The 21159-nt window shown below is 37.5% G+C and overlaps 1 protein-coding gene across 2 annotated transcripts in view; it reads left to right on the forward strand.

Moving 5' to 3' along the window:
• CLIP-190 (Cytoplasmic linker protein 190) overlaps positions 1-21159 on the forward strand; it is a 231548-nt gene that overhangs the window by 24211 nt on the left and 186178 nt on the right. For both annotated transcript variants that reach the window (XM_089103477.1, XM_089103478.1), the window contains one exon: positions 15184-15414. In XM_089103477.1, coding sequence (XP_088959603.1) covers positions 15184-15414 — 231 coding nt within the window. The remainder of the gene's footprint in view (positions 1-15183; positions 15415-21159) is intronic.

A 21159-nucleotide genomic window follows, 5' to 3' on the forward strand; every position in this document is an offset into this window, starting at 1 on the left:
GTCATTCCCCTACACAAAGGCGGTCATAAAGCAGACATTGAAAACTGAGACCCATATCAATTCTACCTCTATTCTACCCAATCTTTTCAAAGAGTGGTGCATAAACGACTCTATGATTTCCTTCAGACTAATAGTCTGTTGAGCCAGTCGCAGTTTGGGTTTCGTAAGGGTCACTCCACGACGCACGCCTTGCAGCGCCTGGTTCAAAGTACAAACTGTTCATTAGACTCAGGTGTCATACCTATGTCTATTTTCATTGACATCAGAAAAGCCTTTGACCCGGTTGATTTCAAAGTGTTGGTTTCCCGAGTGAGAAATCTTGGAATCAAAGAAATTTGTCTAAGATGACGTGAGAGTTATCTTTATTGTAGGTCCCTAAAAATGGTTTTAAATGACGTAGTATCTTTTTCTTTTCCTGTGAAATGTAGTTTGCCACACGGCTTTTTGCTGGGCCCCTTATTTTGTCTAGTATATCTGGAATCGATGGGTTTGTATCTGCAAGACATACGAGCCCCTTCCTTTGCTGATGACACAGAGCTAACATTATTTACAAGCTCATTTGACGGTTTAAAAGAAAAAGCTAATAATGCCCTGAAAAGACCGGCGGTGTTTATGAGTTTAAGTTTGCTATGTGTTAATGTAAATAAGACATTTTTACTGACGTTCTGTAGAGTGGGTGAGTCTGTTGATGTAAAGAGTGGGTAGAAGGGCTGGGGAAGGAGTGGGGGGAGACTGGGAGTTGTATTTGATGATGGCTATTGCTCTAGAAGTGTGTGAGTGAAGGGGATTGGCTTAGTTTTTTTTCCTTATTATTTGTTTGTGGAATTGATTTATTAATTTAGGTTGATTTAAGAAGTGTTATGTGTATAATCGCTACGCGTTAGCAAAAATTAATTTTTTTCCTTGGCGTAGTGTTATCTAATTATATTGGCTTGATTTTTTGTTTATTTGTTTGTTTATTTTATAGGGTTTCAATGTAAGCTCCTTAGCCAAACTCCGAAGTCAATTCATCGTAGGTGCTCATTGGCTGTACTCTTAAGGGAGTTGAGACCGTTCCTTGGGGGATGGGGAGGGAGTCAAAGGATTTCAATGTAAGCTCCTTAGCCAAAGTCAATGCATTGTAGGGGCTCATTGGCCCAAATCTTAAGGGGGTTGATGCCTTCCCTCCACGAAAAGGCGCAAAACGGATTTACATAAAATAGATATTAAATTGATCTAAGTTATAAATGCATAAATGGAGTCGGCGAGATGAAGAAAACGAGTCAAAAGATCAAGTTATGTAATGCCCATCCTCGTTTTCACTTATATTCATAGATTCTCGAGAAAATTACTTTCTTACCCCCCCCCCTCCCAAGAAAGGTCCCAACCCCCTTAAAATTTGGGCCACTAAGCACCTACGATGAATTGACTTTGGCTAAGGAGCTTACACTTAAACCCTATGACTCCCCCCCCCTAGGAAAGGTCTCAACCTCCTGAAGAGTACGGCCGATGAGCACCTACGGTTAATTGACTTTGGCTAAAGAGCTTACGTTGCAACCCTGTAGTGGCACAGTGGAAGTGGAATCTCTCCTTGGTAGTACAGGACTTGGAGCTCGATTATGTCACTGGGGCATGGAGATTACGCATTACCGTGTACAAACAATCGAATAAGAATCATACGTTGCGTATTCACTGTAAGCCGGCTTGCGAGTGACAAATCATTTTTTGTTGACTAATCATAACCTAGTGTTTATTGAATCTGTAATGTAGGATCCTTAAGTGGCACGCCGTAAAAGGATAAGAACCACAACTTGGAGAATGACTGGAAAAATTTAACAGTTCTTCTTTTGTAAAGGTATAACTTGTGTTAGCATCTCCTAATTGGTGAATACGCTGAGTCGTGGCAAAGGCGTCTGCCAAATAATATATATATATATATATATATATATATATATATATATATATATATATATATATATATATATATATATATATATATATATATATATATATATATATATATATATATATATATATATATATATATATATATATATATATATATATATATATATATATATATATATATATATATATATATATATATATATATATATATATATATATATATATATATATATATATATATATATATATATATATATATACAAACAAGCTTCTGTTGTTATCAAGCGTAGCTGTGTTACTCTGCCCAGCTAAATGTAAAATATATGTCTCGGGAAACCCGTATCTCACGGAAGCCTGAATTGGAAATAAGCATTTTACTAAAAGCAACCCTTGCAACCACTTAACGTCTGTCTCTTTTCATCTTAAGTGAAGTATTCCTATTATGTTGACCGGAAGGACACTTGACTACTCGACTGCTTCCTTATAGCGCATTTCGAAAAACTAAACAAACAGAAAAAGAACAGTTACTTCTCTTTAAATCTACGGTAAATAAGTGCGCTGTAATTTTATTGTTTTATGCGACGTTTTTCTGCAAGCCAGTCACATTACTGCTTCTTTCTCGAAAGCACCCCCCCCCCCCCCGCTTTAAATCTATTTGGTTTGCCTGCCTGAAACTGTAAGCCAGTAGAAAGAACAAAAAAATAAATTCAGCCCTATTGGTTATCCTGTATTGAGATTTAAACCATAAAAAGTACAAATGGGGGGAGTTTGCGAATAGCTGTTTGTCCCTTGCTCCTACGTAAAGTTTAAAGAAGAGAAAAAATGAAATCTTGTTGTCTCGATTGGTTTAGTAATAACCTATAGGACCATATATGCCTCAATAATTTAGGAAACAATCGGGAATTCAATTATTAATGAAAAGACTTCTATATACAGTTGTGCAGTTTTTGTTAGTAGGGGGTGCCATATTTCTCAAACAGTTCATGGTAACGCACTGTAAGTAAGGAGTGACGTGGCTCAATAGTAACCAAAACTCAATGCGGTGAATCTACAGCATTTGTATCGGGGGGGGGGGGGAAGAGGGGTCCATATCCGGATAGTCAAGGGACATGGGATATCTAGCAGTTTTTTACACATTATTAGGGGGCAACTGCCCTCTTTGCCTCCCTCCCAAACGACGTCCCTGCAAATCTCTAAAAACGGAATTTTAATATCAATGGATACATCAAAAGAATCAGATTATTATGCTGATTCCAAATATATAAAATCCGTGAAGTTTAGCGTTATCCATCAAAAGCTACGAGCCTGAAAAAATTATGTGATTTTCAAAAAAGGGGGGAAATACCCCCTAAAGGTAAAAAAAATCTTAATGAAAACCCCACCATCAGATTCAGCGTATCCGAGAACTTTACTGTAGAAGTTTTAGGCTCGCATCTTCAAAAATGTGGAATTTTGTGTTTTTGCCAGAAGAAAAATTACAGATGCCTGTTTATTCGGTTTTTTTTTCTTTTTCCAATGGTGAATCCATCGAACCGCTAGTCTTAGAATATTGGGAAAGGGATAACTCAAGCGAAAATGAAAAGATCTGTTGTTTTTTAAGTGACAAAAAAGATGGATGAGAACTAGCCCCCCTCCCACCCACCTCCCCCACCCCCTTTTTCCTCAAAGTCGTTTGGTCAAAATTTTGAGAAAATTGTTCAGCATAGTTAAAAAGCACAGTAACTATGCCTTTGGGGATAACATGTTTCCCACAACCCCGGGGGAAGGTCTACAAGTCATGAAATTTGCCCATTGTTTACGTATAGTATTTTTTGTTGGTAAGCAAACCGACATTTTTCTTGGGAGGGCGAATTTTCCGTGGAGGGGGTTTTCCATGGAGAGGGAAGTTTTCGGGGAGTGAACTCTCAGGGGAAATTTTACACTGGGGGAATTTTACAGAATAGCTATACAAAATTATTTTATTTGTCTTACTTTCTCTTTGCTAACATGTGATGATGATAATGGTAATTTTACGGGGAAAATCTTCCTTGGGATTGGATTGTCTAAAGCAGTGGTTCTCAAACTGGGGTACGCGTACCCCTGGAGGTACGTAAAAATTTTTAGGGGGTACGCGGCTGACCAACAAAAAAATAAAACAACCGTTCAACTCTAGGACTGTCAATTTTATTTATATTTTAGCTAGAGTTTACTTAGTATAGGTAACTGAAAAGGGGTACCTAAAATGTTTTGTGGATAAAAAGTGGTACTCTGTCTAAATAAGTTTGAGAACCACTGGTCTAGAGGATCTTTCTGTGGAGGGGTCATGTTTCCCGGCATTCTTTAAGACGATCAGAAATAAAAAACCAAACGTTTTTTGAACTGAAAGTAGTCTAAAGAGCAGCATTAAAACTCTAATCGAACAGATTATTACGCATATCAGGTGGTTGCCCCCTTCTTAATACCTCGCTCTTTATACTAAAGTTTGACTTTTTGTCCCAATTCTCTAAGATCAAATCATGAAACACAAGGGTGGTTTAATTAGAACAATAAGAAGCTTTTTTAAAAGTACTGAAACACTTTAGCGTGTACAGCGAGATGTTAAAGAGGGGGCAACCCCCATATAATAATTTCTGTTTGTTTTAAGTTTTAATGCTGCTTATTACTTTCAGTTGAAAAAAACTTGTTTTTTTTTTATTTAATTTAAAAAAGAAAAAGAAATGTGGCGAAAAAGCCGCAAAAGGTAAGTTAGTGTTTGATATTCTGTCAATGGTTGAATTTTTAGGAACAAAAAGGATTGCTAATTTGATTACTTAGTTTTTTTCTATTTATTTTAACGGTTCAACGTGACAACACTGGTGAAAATGTGGTACTGCTCTAAAGGCTTCATAATTTTGAAGGAACAACAAGAAAAATCCTAGAAAATCGTGGTTTTCAGCAGGGTTGCCAAGAACCAACGTCTGAAAAGAGTAGAAATGAACGCCAGAAAAGGGTGATTTTTGCTAAAAAAAAAAAAAAGCGCAAGTTAAAAAAAATTGCACCCAGTGCCCTCTGAGATAAAAAGGGGTGCATTTGACGCGAAAAGTGTGCAAGTTGGCAACCCTGTTCCTCGGGTTAAATGCACTTCTGACAGATTTGCCAACTACTGACGTTTAAAGCAAATAAAAACTAACATCCAAACAGAGTGATTCTCATTCTTTTGCATCCCCTCTGAGGTAAAAAAGAGTGCATTTCACACGCAAAGTGTGCAAGTTGGCAATGGCAACCCTAGTTTTCAGGTCCGTGGGAAAAAATACTTTTATTTTTTGTATTATTGGTGCTTTTTAAATGAGTATTTTGATAGATACGCATGTATATTTGGATTGTCCATCAGAAATGTAAAAATACGGCACTGGTGGAGTAATAAAAAAAAACATGAAACAAGTACAATCAATGCTACAAAAAAAAGAAAATGGAACAAAACCAAAAAAGATCAGTTTCAAAGGTGCAAAAAACTAACCTAGTTAGTTTAAACTAACCTAACCAAAATACCAACTAAATATTTAAATAAAATATAGCAACAATGTAATTCCCCACAGAGCCAAAGCTAATTTTCTGGTATTAACACCGTGAAAAGTTGGTAATGTCTCAATTTCATGATGCAGCTTCTCGAGTGTGTATTATATAACACATAAGTACCAATTTGCCTACTTGACAGGTCTATTACCTGTTTTGACTAAACAACATTTTATCTTAACTTTCAGTTATCAGTTTCTTTTTCTCTGGTTTTAGTTCTGAGAATATAATTCCTGTTATTTGAGTAGAATTTTAAGCCATACAAATGTTTTTTTTTCAAAATTTACGAAATGTATTCATGGATCTTAGGAACCTCATAAATTGGGATTGAGCAAAGTTGTGAAGCTGTAAACAGTTTTGTTGTACTTGATTTAAGCTTAAGATCTATTTTGCAAGGTTTCATTTTTATAACACAAAGATTTTAAAGGTCTTCAAAGGTCAGGGCAGTAACACGAACATGAGACATTACCCGGTTTTCACGGTGTTCATACCAGACAATTAGCTTCGGCTCGGTGGGAAACTACATTGTTGCTATATTTTATTTAAATATTTAGTTGGTATTTAGGTTATTTGGGTTACAGATTTAATATAATGCGCTCTGGGCGGCCCCCCTTCTATAATTCTTTGTTGTAGTTTTCACAATTTTGTTAATAAAGTGTTATATTTTCATCAAATTTTGTTTTATTTCATTAGCATTTACCAAACTTCACTTCTCGAGTGTGGATTATATGACACATAAGTACCCATACTTTAGTCTGTAGACCTAGCCCTGAAAGAGTCATTTTCCTGACCTAACCCCTTTCCAAGATAGCAAAAAGTAGCTAAACTAGAATTTTACCCTATTTCTTTTTTGTAGCACGATCACCGAATTAACTACTCCATACAGCGACCACAAATAATTATTACTAGTCAAAAGAGGCAGCCGAAACAAATATTTCGCATACTTAAAGAAGTAATTTCGAATGTCTTTTATATCAATAGGATTAATAGAACATAATATTATGAACCTTTGATGACGGAGGGATTCTACTTGATAATTTGTTTTTTTTAGTATTATTTTTGGAATTTGCCATGCTGGGTAGCCTCTTTTGTCCTTCTCCTTCTATATGTTATGATGTTTTTTAGTTTATTTTTGGTGTGTTTGAATTTAATGTAATAATTGATAGCCTTCTTTTCGAGCTTAACTCCCTGTTGACTCTTTAATTATTTATTTTTGTTTATATTTGTATGAAATAAAAATCTATCTATCTAAAAGAATTGGCGAAAAAAGAGACCATAATTAGCAAAAAAAAAAATATAAATTCGCATGTATGGGATTGACGTCGCTTAAAATATGCGACATGTATCTCGAGACTGGCTATTGCTGATTCTAGTTCCCTCCCTTTAATTTATCTATATTTGGGCTTGTGTTAAGGACACTTGGCTTCTCGACTATACTTTTAAGATGCATTTCAAGGAACATTAGCTTAGTAATGAACATTATAATACAACTGTCTACTGTTAGCTGTCAATCTACAGTTACATCAGCTGTCAGGTACTCCACCCACATACGATGTGTCGATTTAAAAAAAAAGAAACAGATTTAGGGAATTTTTAAGATAATATTGTGCCTTAAATATAATTTTGTGAGCTTCTGTTTCGACTGACCGTCACGAACACTGTATATACATGATATAATGATGCCCATGGTATATAATTGATTATTTTGACGTCTTCATGATAGTCTATCATCATAGGGCATAACTAAGACAAATAGGCATGCAGTAAAGGTGATTCAGATAGTCTATCACTATCAGTTCTGTGAGTCCAATAGGTCCAGGAAATATTTGTCGAATGCAAAATCACCCTTTCTTTATTTCATAAGTAAAATACACACGATTGAACAGTTTAAGGAGATTATTATTATTATTGTTTTGAAAATCCAGTTTCATTCGCAGATTATTTATGATTTTACAAAAATACGTAAATAGCCTTCATGTTCTGCTGATGATGAAATGGCTGAATAATAGACCATTCGTATTCATATTAAGAGCGTTCTTATTCCGCCTGTAATATTAGTATATACATGTATCTACACTGTATATACATGATATAACAGTAAGGTCGCGGCTCATTGATGTTTGGCTACTTTTTCTGGGCGCGTACAAACAGCTGCTGCCATTTAATCTGCCATCAGCGGTCCAGTGTATATTCCCCTGGAACGCGTAGTTTCGCAGAAACTTCCTCAAAATGCCTTTGAAACCAACTCGAGACTTCGAAACCTACTTGTAATTCTTAAAAACATCTAATAATAACATTGCACAACTAATTACCAAATTTTAAATATGTATTGCAATAAGTTAATTTAAAATTAGATTCTTTCAAATTTAGTGTTGCAAAGGTGAAGCCAAGTTTCGCGTCCAAGAGAAATCTAACTTGTCTACCATAGGCAGCGCTAGCGCTGCCTAAGTAAAGAACGATGTGGGCACAATGTGTTTTTTTTTTTTTTTTTTCTTCATACCCGGGCACTTCGTATAGAAAGAGTTGTCGTAGAAACTTCAGAAAGAGCTCATTCGATTGGAAATTGGAGTGGCTAGTGCCCTTTTTATAGTCGAAAGTGATTGGAAGGCAACGAGCCCCCCCCCCGCCCGTCATTCCCCCAAACACATCCAATCAAAACTTTGAGATAGCCATTTTGTTCAGAGTAGTTGATTTCAAGATAGAAAATATCTTTTTGAGGAGGACACTCCCCCACATCCCACGGGGCAAGGGCTTTAAGTTGTGCCCTGAGGGCATATAAGGTTTTTATAGAAGGCGTTGTCATAGAAACTTCAAAAAAGTCTCATTCAATTGGAAATTCAAAGGGCTAGTGCCCTTTTTAATAGTCGAAAGTGATTGGAGGGCGACTAGCCCCCCCCCCCCCACTCCCATCCTTCCCCCAAATACATCCAATAAAAATTCTGGGATAGCAATTTTGTTCAGCGTAGTGGATTTCCAGATAGAACATATCTTTTTGAGGAGGACACTCCACCACATCCCTCGGGGCAAGGGTTTTAAGTTTTGCCCTGGGGGCATATAAGGTTTTTAATGAAGGCGTTGTCGTAGAAACTTCAAAAAAGGCTCATTCGATTGGAAATTCAAACGGCTAGTATATTTTTTAATAGTCGAAAGTGATTGCAGGGCAACTAGCCCCCCCCCCCACGCCCATCAGTCCCCATAACACATCCAATAAAAATTTTGATATAGCCATTTTGTTCAGCGTAGTTGATTTCCTGACAGAAAATATCTTTTTGAGAAAGATACTCCCCCACAACCCTCGGGGCAAGGGTTTTAAGTTATGCCCTGGGGGCATATAAGGTTTGTATAGAAGGCGTTGTCGTAGAAACTTCAAAAAAGGCTCATTCGATTGGAAATTCAAAAGGCTAGTGCCCGTTTTAATAGTCGAAAGTGATTGAAGGGCAACTACCCCCCTCTCCCCCGCGTCCAGCAATCCCCCAAACACATCCAATCAAAATTTTGAGATAGCCATTTTGTCCAGCGTAGTTGATTTCCAGATAGAAAATGTGTTTTGAGGAGGAAACTTCCCTACAACGCTCAGGGCAAGGGTTTTACGTTACATCCTGGGGGAATATAAGGTTTTTATAGAAGGCGTTGCCGTAGAAACTTCAAGAAAGGTTCAATCGATTTGAAATTCAAAGGGCTAGTACCCTCTTCTAATAGTCGAAAGTGATTGGAGGACAACTAGCCCCCTCCCCCACGCCCATCATTCCCCCAAACACATCCAATCAAAATTTTGAGAAAGCCATTTTGTTCAGGGTAGTTGATTTCCAGATAGAAAATTTGTTTTTGAGATGGACACTCCCCCACAACCCCTCCCCCCAAAGCCCTCAGGGCAGGGGTTGTAAGTTATGCCCTGGGGGCATATAAGATTTTTATAGAAGTTGTTGTCTTAGAAACTTCAAAACAGGCTCATTCGATTGGAAATTCAAAGGGCTAGTACCCTTTTTAATAGTCGAAAGTGATTTTAGTGCAACTAGCCCCCCCTCATGCCCTTCATTACCACAAACACATCCAATCAAAATTTTGAGATAACCGTTTTGTTCAGCGTAGTTGATTTCCTGATAGAAAATATGTTTTTGAGGACACCCCCCCCACATCCCTCAGGGCAAGTTATGGCGTTGTAGTAGAAACTTCAATAAAAGCTCATTCGACTGGAAATTCAAAGGGCAAGTGCCCTTTTTAATAGCCAAAAAGTGATTGAAGGGTAACTAGCCCCCCCCCCCCCCCCACACCCATCATTCCCCCAAACACATCCAATAAAAATTTTGAGATAGCCATTTTGTTCAGGGTAGTTGATTTCCAGGTAGAAAATATTTTTAAGGAGGACACTCACCCACCACCCTCAGGGCAAGGGTTATAAGTTATGCCCTGGGGGCATATAAGGTTTTTAGTGAAATCTTTGTCGTATAAACTTGACAAAGGCTCATTTGATTTGGACTTCAAAGGACTAATACCATTGTTAATAGTCGAAACCGATTTGAGGGCACCAAACCCCCATTTCACGCCCATCTTTTCCCAAAACACATCCAATCAAAAATTTTAGATATCCATTTTATTCAACGTAGTAAAAAGTTTCGGAAATTAGGCCTTTAAGGATGACAACCCCTCCCCCCACAGCCCTCAGGGCAGGGATTGTAAGTTATGCCCTGGGGGTATATAAAATTTTTATTGAAAGCGTTGTCGTAGAAACTTCAAAAGGGCTCGTTCAATTGAAAATTGAAAGGGATAGTGCCTTTTTTAATAGTTGAAAGTGATTTGATAGTGAATAACGCCCTTCTTACGCCCCCCATTTCCCAAAACATGTCAAATTAAAAATTTGAAGTGTCCATTTTGTTCAATGTAGTCGAAGGTTCTGGAAATTAGGTGTTTTGCGACGATATACCCCTCAGTACCCTCAGTGCACGGATTGCAAGTTTTGCCCTGGGGGGCATATAAGGTTTGTATAGAAAGTTGTTGTATATGATTTATAGAATAGATTTTAGTCTTCATCAAATACAATGTTTATATATTTAAAAACAAGATATAGACTTAAAATTAGATTAAAATGCACTATGTCAATTCTAATTCCCAATAAGGCATCTCAACAGTATCCCAAGAACGGCTGAGGGTATTATGTTCAAACGTTCGGGGCTACTTCTTCTCTTAAAATTTAACCAAATCCAAATAACGTAAGCATGGGCGTAGGCAGCATATTGTCTAGGGAGGGCAGTCCAAAGTGTGATGGAGGGCCTTTTATCAACTTCTTTTCCAACCAACTGCTTTGTCAGCCATATCTAATGTAAATTTGAAGGTCTAGGGGGGGCAGCTACCCCCTGCCCCTCCCATCCCTACGCCCATGAGCGTAAGTGTATCCAAGCTATCAAGCTGTGATAATGCTAATTCCCAATAAGACATCTCAGCAGTATCCCAAGAACGACTGAGGATATTATGTTCAAACTTTTGGGGCTATTTCTGTTCTTAAAACTTAACCAAATCAAAATAATGTAAGTGTATCCAAGCTATCAAAGAAAGTAAACAGATTTTTTTTGCGAATGGTATCAAGTTTTCCATTACAAGTCAACTAGAAGAGTTATGAAACTAAATTAAACAGTACTATCTGTGTCCAGATTTTTAAAAGGGTGTATGCTGTTAAAAATTGCTGAAAATTTTTCCCCGGCATACAAATTGCAGGCCAAACTATAAAGTCTTAAAAAAACGAAAAGATTTGCAAATTTTGTTCTAGCCTGGGGAAGGCATAGGGGTTTTGCGCCCAACTTATGTTAATTTCTGCTCGTTTTGAGTTTGACTCGGTTATTTATTTTAATTTCTGTTCGTTTTGGGTTTCATTTATTTATTGATGCTGATTTGTGGTAGTTTCGAGCTTGGTAGATTATTTTATTTAATTTTTGCTTATTTTTTGTTTAATGGAGTTCTTTACTTTTCTTTGCAAAACTTATTTTGTGGAAAAAGTTTTTTAAATTAATTTCTGTTCGTTTTATATTGACATAGTCTTTTCAGGTAAAAAGAAAATAACACTTTAAATCTTTTCGTTTCTTAAGACTTTTGGCCTGCTATTTGTATGCTGGAGAAAAAATTTCAGCAATTTTTAACAACATACACCCTTTTAAAAATCTGGACACAAATAGTAGTGTTTAATTTAGTTTCATACCTCCTCTTGTTGACCTGAAATAGAAAACTTTATACCATTTGCAAAAAAAATCTGTTTACTTACTTTGATAGCTTGGATACACTTACGGTATTTTGATTTGGTTAAATTTTAAGAGCAGAAGCAGCCTCGAAAGTTTGAACACAATACCCTCAGTCGTTCTTGGGATACTGCTGAGATTCCATATTGGGAATTAGCATTATCACAGTGCATTGTGATTTAATCTTGAGGCAACATTTAGTTTTTAAACATAATGGGCAAATGGGAGGGTGGGAGTGGAAGGGGGATTAGTTGCTCTCCAATCACTTTCGACTATTAAAAAGGGCACTAGCCCTTTGAATTTCCAATCGAATGAGCCTTTTTTGAAGTTTCTACGACAACTCTTTATATAAAAACCTTATATGCCCCCAGGGCACAACTTACAACCCTTGCCCCGAGGGTTGTGGGGGAGTGTCCTCCTCAAAAATATATTTTCTATCTGGAAATCAACCACGCTGAACAAAATGGCTATCACAAAACTTTGATTGGATGTGTTTGGGTGATTGATGGACGCGGGGGGGGGCTAGTTGCCCTTTAATCACTTTCAACTATTTAAAAGGGCACTAGCCCTTTCAATTTCCAATCAAATGAGCCATTTTTGAAATTTCTATGACAACGCCTTCTATAAAAACCTTATATACCCCAGGATATAACTTAAAACCCTTGCCCTGAGGGTTTTTGGGCAGTGTCCTCCTCAAAAACGTATTTTCCATCTAGAAATCAACTACGCTAAACAAAATGGCTATCTCAAAATTTTAATTGGATGTGTTTGAGAGAATGGTGGATGTGGGGGAGGGGCTAGTTCCCCTCCAATAACTTTCGAATATGAAAAAGGGAGCCGGCCCTTAGTATTACGAATTGAATGAGCCTTCTTTGAAGTTCCTACGACAACGCCTTCTATAAAAACGTTATATGATCCAGGGGCATAACTTAAAGCCCTTGCCCTGGAGGTCTTGTGTGATTTTCAACCCCAAAAACATATTTTCTGTATGGAAATCATCAACACATAACGAAGTGGCGCTCTCACCTTTGTGACTACTGGAGTTGTGAAGAAAGACGGGCGTGGGGGGGGGCTACTTGTCCTCCAATAATTTTCAACGATTAAGAAGGTACTAGCCCTTTAAAGTTCCAATTGAATGAGCCTGTTTTGAAGTTTCTACGACAACGTCTCTGGAAATCAACTACGCTGAACAAAATGGCTATCTCAAAATTTTGATTTTGAAATCAAAATTTTCAAATAAGCCAAATCAATCAATCATCAAATGAGCATGATCAATTTTGCAAATGCGCAAAAAATCAATCAACTCAAAATCAATCAAATGAGCCCTTTTGAAGTTTCTACGACAAAACTTTCAAGAAAAATCTTATATGCTCCCGGGGCATAACTTACAACCGTTGCCCTGAATGCTGGGGGGGATGCCATTCTCAAAGGCCTAATTTCCATAACTTTCTACTACGTTGAACAAAATGGCTATCTGAAAGTTTTGATTGGATGTGTTTGGGCGTGGGGATTTTGGGCGTGGGATGATGGGCGTGGGGGGGCTAGTTTCCCTCCAATCACTTTCGACTATTAAAAAGGGCACTAGCCCTTTTAATTTCCAATCGAATGAGCCTTTATGAAGTTTCTACGACAACGCCTTCTCTAAAAACATTATGTGCCCCCAGGGCATAACTTACAACCCTTGCCCCGAGGGTTGTGGGGGAGTGTCCTTTTCAAAAATATATTTTCTATCAGGAAATAAACTACGCCGAACAAAATGGCTATATCAAAATGTTGATTGGATGTGTTTGGGGGAATGATGGGCGTGGGGGAGGGGTTTGTTGCCATCCAATCACTTTCGACTATTAAAAAGGGCAGTAGCCCTTTGAATTTCCAATCGAACTAGCCTTTTTTAAAGTTTCTACGACAACGCCTTCTATAAAAACCTTATATGCCCCCAGGCCATAACTCACAACCCTTGCCCTGAGGGCTCTGGGGGAGTGTCCTCCTCTAAAACATAATTTCTATCTGGAAATCAACTATGTTGAAAAAAACGGCCATCTCAGAATTTTTAATAAATGTTTTTCAGTATTTGTTGGCTGTGGATTGGGTCTTAGTTGCCTTCCAATCACTTCCAACTATTAAAAAGATCACAAGCCGATTCAATTTCCAATTGAGTGAGCCTTTTTCGGAGTTTCTATGGCAACTTTTTCGATATGAAGTGCCCTGCTCTAAAGGAAAAAATAATTTATACATTGTGCAAACATCGTTCCTATATGCCCTCAGGGCATAACTTAAAACCCTTGCCCTGAGGGTTGTTGGGGAGTTTCCTCCTCAAGAACATGTTTTATGTCTGGAAATCAACTACGCTGAACAAAATAGCTCTCTCAAAATTTTGCTTGGATGTGTTTCGGAGAATTATGAGCGTGGGGGGGGCTAGTTGCCCTCCAATCACTTTCGACTATTAAAAAGGGCACAAGCCACCCCAATTTCCAATCGAATGAGCCCTTTAGAAGTTTCTATGACAATTCCTTCGATACGAAGTGCCCGAGTATGGAGAAAGAAAAAAAAAACACATTGTGCCCACATCGTTCTTTACTTATGCAGCGCTATTGCGCTGCCTATGATGTACAGTGGTCACGAAGGACCCATTAGCGAGTTCTCATAGGTAACTAGCCATCATTGAGACATTACGAGGTGTCGAGAATTTGTGGTTTGGCTATGAAAATTTATTGAAAAGACGGTTAAATTTCACATTCCTTTTGTCGGCGAGCTTGTCAATCAAAGCGGGTGACACCAAAGGGGACCTCCAAAGCCACCAAATTTCTCAAGTGATAATAGGCTTCCTTTGAGCTAATTTTTAGCACATGCATTTTTTGGGATTGTCCTCACCTGAAATTAAAAAAAAAAAAAAATATTTCCATTTAATCGAAAAAAAAAAAAAAACAGAATTCGCTCTTTTCGATTATTTGACTTTCGTAAATCTGATTATCTTCAGCACAAAACGCAAAAAGTTAAATCGTTTTCCAAGATTTCTGGGAAAGTAAGCGTTGGCTTTTAATTTCTTTTGCTTATTCCGAACTCTTACACAGGCCGTGCAAGTTCGGCCTAAAAAAAACTAAACAAGCCTATAGGACAAGATAGTTAGATGAAGATAGGATTTTCTGTAATTGAAGAAGATCGATTGAATCCCTACCGTTAAAAAAAAGAAGAAAAAAAAAGACAAAGCGAACCTTCTAGGTTTCAGGGGTAAGAGGGCGTATTATTGTGTCAAACATGTTTGATTCTCATTGGTGGTTTATCAGATAATTTTTGTTCAAGGGTTTATTAAAGACAAAAAAAATGGTATTTCTAATTCGTATCTTAAATCACATATCTTGGCGTATCCCCTTTAAATATGATTATCGCCATAAGGTATACACATCTTCTGTTTTTAGCAGGGCATATTCTAGTCTTAACGTATTACCTCAAATATTCTCAGAGGTCCTCAGATAACCTAGAGGCAACTTACCCTCTCAGAGAAGGAATAGTAGCTTTGATTAATTATTATAATCATTTTTAGGAAAGAATGACGGGTCAGTTGGTGGAGTTAAATATTTCCAGTGCGCACCTAAACGTGGTGTCTTCTCGCGGCTTTCACGGCTCACTCGAGAGCCTATTGACTCGCCTGATGAGTCAATTTTCCAACCACCAGATGGCAACGCTGCTTCAACTCCCGTAAGAAAAACTCCAGAACGATGTATTAGCCCAAGCTCGTCGATTTGTTCAAGAAAATCATCTAGTCCTTATACAGGTCATTTTTATCTATTATTACTTTTGTTTTTTACTTTTATCTAGGCCTGTGCCCGGTATTTTCATAGGGTGTGGGCGAGGCCGTATCCAGCGCGGGGGGGTGGGTTGTCCCCCCCCCCAAATGTTTGTCCGACTCGTAAAAACATAGCAAAAGTGAATACAAATTAGTTTTTGATGTGTTTTAAGTTTTGTTTGTAAACCCCCCCCCCCCTCCAAAAAAATTCTTTGTAAAACACCCTCCGAAAAAAAAATACTGGATACGGTCCTGGGTGTGGGGAACCAAGCCATTTTGGAGTGCTAAAATTTGAAAAGCCACGTTCTTTTTTTAGTTATTAAATAACTAAAAACTACGTGTTTGTGTGTTTTTTTTTTACATTTTGGAATTGGAGAGGGGAGTGGAAACGCCCAAAATCTCATATGCATGTTTTGTTGTTATAATTTTATAGCATACACAATGGGCCTCTAAGGACTGAGCCTCGACCCACAGTGTATGGGTCCGCCCGACCATAACAATGCATTGCCTTTCTATTCTCTGACTTTTAACAAGAAGTTCTAACTAATGGAAAAGGAAGTGAATTCAAAGTCGTATATGGTGTGACTGTTAAAAAATAAGTGGAAGTCATAAAGAACACGTGAAGGTTTTAGATTGTCGAATATGTATAAGTTCAAGCCATAATATTGGGATCCCGTTCGAACACGTTGGAATTTGAAACTTCAAAACTTCTTTAAGCGGCTCGATGAAAATCGGGGTGCTTGTCGGTTATTTGAAACACCTAAGAAGTGAAGTTAAGTTAATCGTAATGAAATATAACAGAACATGATAATAAAATAATACTTAAGAAACAAAATTATGGAAACCTACCCCCCCCCCCCTAATATGCAAATGTATAGCCCAAATTACTCGAGTCCAATGCTTTGTTTCATCCGTCAATAATTATTGTAGCTATGAAACCGGTTTCCTGAGATGTAACCTAAGCGTAATTCTTGAATGTGTTTTCAATAACCAACGAGTATCAAAATCGGTTTTGGCTGTGTTACTGTCACTATCCTTTTTTTCGTTTTTTTTATGGGCTTCATAGTGGGTTTGTGTTGTGGGGTGGTTTGAATCAAAACAGCTTCTTTTGCCTAATTTAAATTTCCTGAAAAAAAAAAAAACATAAAGTGTGCCTGATTTGCCTGTTGAGCCTTGAAAAGCACTACTGGAGTTTGCAGAAATTATAAAAAAAGATGGCTTGAGTTCGCCTGAAAAAAACATGATGAAAATTGACTCTACGTTGTGTTTTAACTAGCCTTTTTCTCGATTTGCCAATGAAATAGTTAAATAGTCATTTAACGCTCATTTAACTCTATAGAGCGTTAAATGACTATGCATGCATCAATCAATGAAAGATAAATCAATTCTAAAATTGGATAATATAGTTAGGTTTCGTTCGCTTCGCTATTTCATTTGCTTCTTTTTTAAATCCATCAGTAATTTGTTTCCATTTATTCAATGGAAATACTAAAAGAAATACTTTTGAAAATCGAAGGGGACGGGATAAAAATTCTTAGGGCAAGCGTGCTCCTCCACCTTTTTGGCTCCACTGCCAGCGTTTTTTTTTTTGGGGGGGGGGGGCAGGCACGTACGCAGGAATTTGTTTCGGGGGGGGGGGCAAATCCTTCAAACCCATTATTCTGTGAGAAAAATCAGAAAATTATGGGAAGATGAAAAAAAATCGTGAGATTTCGGGGGGGAGCGGGCCCGGAGCCCCCCCCCTGCGTACGTCCCTGGGTTGGGGGGTCAGTATTATACAATGCTGAACTATGAAGAGTTGAAAGTAGGCACGTAAGAATGGCGCCTCTCGGATGGAGGGCAATTTGAAGAAACTTGTGAAGAATTGGCTTTCATCCACTATATCATTACAGTCAATCTCTAGTAGTTCGTTCTTAAGGTTTAGGTTTCTTAGGAAAGCGCAACTTACACACAGCAGAAGAATTTCCCGTTTTTTCATTAAAAAAAAACAAAAAAACTTAGAACGACCTTGTTGAGCCGGTTACATTAAGGGAAAGACCTGTCAAACTAGTGTAAGGCATGGTACCATTATTGAATTTTGCCCCGATTGTAAAAAAAGAAAGAAGAAAAAGAAAAACGAAACAATATTCTAAAGATTTTCTGTCGGAAATTCGGATTTAACGCACATGTCAATATAGGTGGGGGAAGATCGTCAAAAATGGCAACCATCTGGGTCAAAAAGGTGAAGAAATGCAAGTCGTGGCTTCTGCCATATCACTAATCGACACATCAGGACAGGTGATTACGTTGGGGACCGGCTCTCCCCAGAAGGATTAATGGTATTTGTGCATTATTCGGTTCACACTCGAGAATGTGGATGTACAGTTAAGACAGTAACCGGTTTTGACCGGCAGTATCCGAAGAAAATTAGCTTAGGCTCAGTTGAAAGCTACGTTGTAGGTATTTTTTATTGAATATTTTATATATAGAGATGGTGTTTTAATTGGGTTAGGTATTTAATAAAATGCGTTCTGTGTGGCCCCCTACCATAAGTTTTTGTTGTAGTTTCATAATTTTGTTATTAATGTATTGTATTTCCATCATATATCGGTATATTTCATTATGACTAACCAAACTTAATTTCTCAAGTGTGTACCGAATAATGAATTAGTACCGGCCTAATTTCTCTGAATTTTTGGGCAACTATTTTTCAAATTACCAAATCTTTCTTTTTATTGACCCCCCCGAAGCAAGTCTGCGTATATGACTACATCTGGACAACTGATAGACTGGGATGTATAGGTCAACACTGTGAAAAATGTAGGTACGTTTTGAACTGTCCAGCTGTCATGGCTCAGTTATATCTAAAACTGATCTCCGAGTGGCTTCTTTTTTCTTATTGATGAGGTACAAAATGTGATTGATGTGGACACGTCATCTATTAAAGCAGGTCTGTCTGGGCTTGACGCTAACCAACGTGATGATCTAACCGCAGGAGTCAATCGTCTAATTGTTGTATCTTCATTGGCAAGCCCTGATAGGATCAGCATGCCTGCTGGGTCTGTGATTGAAAGCCTATCGACTTATACCAAGGTGTTAGTTTTTATTAGTAGAAGAACTACGCCCTTGTCTCACGAACTTTAGATTTGCTCTGCAGACCACCTGTGAATATGATGTCCTGTTTCCGTGATTTCAACTGGACTTATGAATATTGAATCAGCCTGCTTGGTCATCAGATTGTCATACTTTGATTGACGCTTTTTCTCTGTGTTATTACTTCATTTCAGCAAGATCCGTGGCGCCAATAATTACGACAGAATGCTGCTGGTCCTGGCAAATACGGGATTGGATAATATGTTCTAAAATCTTTTTAAAGCAGTTCATAAATGGCCTCCTGGGAATTCCTTCCGCCGGGATTGTGTGTGGGGGCACACTTTTGGAAATCACGTTGACGAGGTGGCACGTGCCAAGCGCTGCGAAAACTTTGCCAAGCGTGGCGGAACTGTGCAGAAGACAGTGACGCTCCGAGATTTACGCCAGGTGGCGGAGTTGGTACGCTTCGGCGTTTTTTCCACGTGGTAAGTCGGGTAAAGCTTCTTGGAAAATATTCATGACGAAGGACAGGGCCGTATCCAAATTTTTTTTTCTGGGGGGTATTTTGCAAAATCATTTTTTCGGGGGGGGGGGTACTAAAAACATAAAAAAAATTGTTTATATGCACTTTTAATAATTAAAGTAAGGTAGAGGACGCAGTTAATGACAGTAAATAATAAATTAATAATTGATTAATGAAATAAAAATAAATAAAAAATGATTGAATAATAGCAATTAAATTAAAGTAATAATTAAAAAATAAATTATTAATTAGTTTATAAATTGAAAATAATTTTAGTGATTTTTTTTTAATTTGGCCTGAAATTTTCCCGGGCGCAAGAGCGGTCAGAACCGCCACTGCCTTATAGTTTGAGAAATGTCCCAGAAGAGAAGGGGACAAGTAAAGTTTATCTTGGGCATAATGCATTAAGTATATACAGGTAGAACGTATCTGTCTGGAAGAAGGTTTTGCAATATATGATGAAATAAGATATTTTCATGGTTAAGTGATCACACATTGAATGTATTGTACTAATCCCTGAAAGGCTCATAGGCCTGTAAAGGAGGATGGGGACATACGATTCAATAAGTATTAAATAAATAAAAATTATAAGGAGTAAAACATCGCTAAAAAAGATTAATAAAAGAAAAAAATTGAACACATAAATTAGATGAATATGCCTAAATTAATTAGACTCGAAACAATCCTGCAGAAGAAGAGAAAACGATGATATGGAAAGTGGAGAAAAGAAGAAAAAATGTTTGAGAGGCCAAAAATATTTTTACAATTTTTTTTTAATAAATTAAGCGAGTGCTCCTTCGAGCTGGTTCAGGGATCTTATTCAATTTAGTATGACATAGCCTTACGGAGGGAGTAAAAGGAATTTGAAGGCGATTTATGTTACGAAAATGAGAAAGAAGTCTACCTCAAATTGTTTTGAGGTAGAGACAAAAGACGATGTGGAGTTCACCATGAAGCTGAGAAAAAAGTAAAACATGCACACGAAAAAATATATAGTGCTTCAAGATCAAGTAAAGTGATAATTCCCGAAAGATTAGTTCTTTTCAACGAGGTTTCTAGCTTTTTTGTAAACCGTAGAAAGTTCTGGCTGGGTCTGCCCGCTCAGAGTCTCAGGAGGACGGTCCAGTTTATAAGCCCAGACAGTTGCTCTAACTCGTGCAATAGAATGATCTTTTTTAACTAAGTGAATAATTTTATTTACAAACTTTTTTGTTTATTATTAAATTGGAAAGCGAAGTAGAAACCCGTCTATAAACAATGTTTTGACGAACCATCTAAGGTACAGGGGAAGGGCTTTGGGAATATCAAAATATCACAAAGGCTATTGATTTGAGCTATACCGCAATCATTCCAATACCTGAAGAATTTATTCTCCAATCGTGTTAGAAGCTCGTGAAATGATCTATACGAGAAGACAGTGCGCTCACCCAGCAGCGATAGCTGAAACCTAGTAAAGAACAAACCACGGCTCATAGTAACCAAAAAAAAAAAAAAAAAAAATTGTCAATAAAAAGGGTCTGGTGGGAAATTTTTTTTATTTGTAGCTGATTCAACTATGGTAGCATTGGTAGCTGTTATTTCGATTAGTCTTAATAGTAAAATGTTGATTTGAATTTCTTCAAAGACCATTCTGCCAAACCATGGCTCAGTTAATGGCATGCATTAGATGTCACACAACTCCATCGTCATATCGCTAGCAAGTGCGATGTAAGGTAATTTTTGAGTGAAATTTAATTTCTACACTGTACAGAAAAAAAGGGCCTTGCTTTGGCCCTCAAACTAAAAGGTGTTAAAAACGTTCATAGAAGCTGCTGCAAATATTGGAGCTTTTAGGTACACGGTGTGTTTTCGTTCACGGGACACCATAATTTGATTGTAGAGCTATATCTCTAATTGGTGAATTCTAATTTCTATTTTCTAATTTCTAATTTCTAATTTCTAATTGGTGAATCCTTGAAAAGTGAGCACCAATAAAATCAGAAATTCTTTAAAGCACGAATGAATCCAGGGAGGAATTTGTCGCCCATAAATTTTCACTGGGTGTTAAGGAAGAAATCTCTTAGAAAACATTTTCAAAGGTAGGAAAAAAGTGGTCCTTGGCCTTGTTTATCTTCATTTGAGTTTTGGTCCTTATTTGT

This window comes from Artemia sp. Qi Xiang Cuo, chromosome 17 (assembly GCF_049724085.1).
Source record: "Artemia sp. Qi Xiang Cuo chromosome 17, ASM4972408v1, whole genome shotgun sequence".
NCBI lineage: Eukaryota > Metazoa > Arthropoda > Branchiopoda > Anostraca > Artemiidae > Artemia > Artemia sp. Qi Xiang Cuo.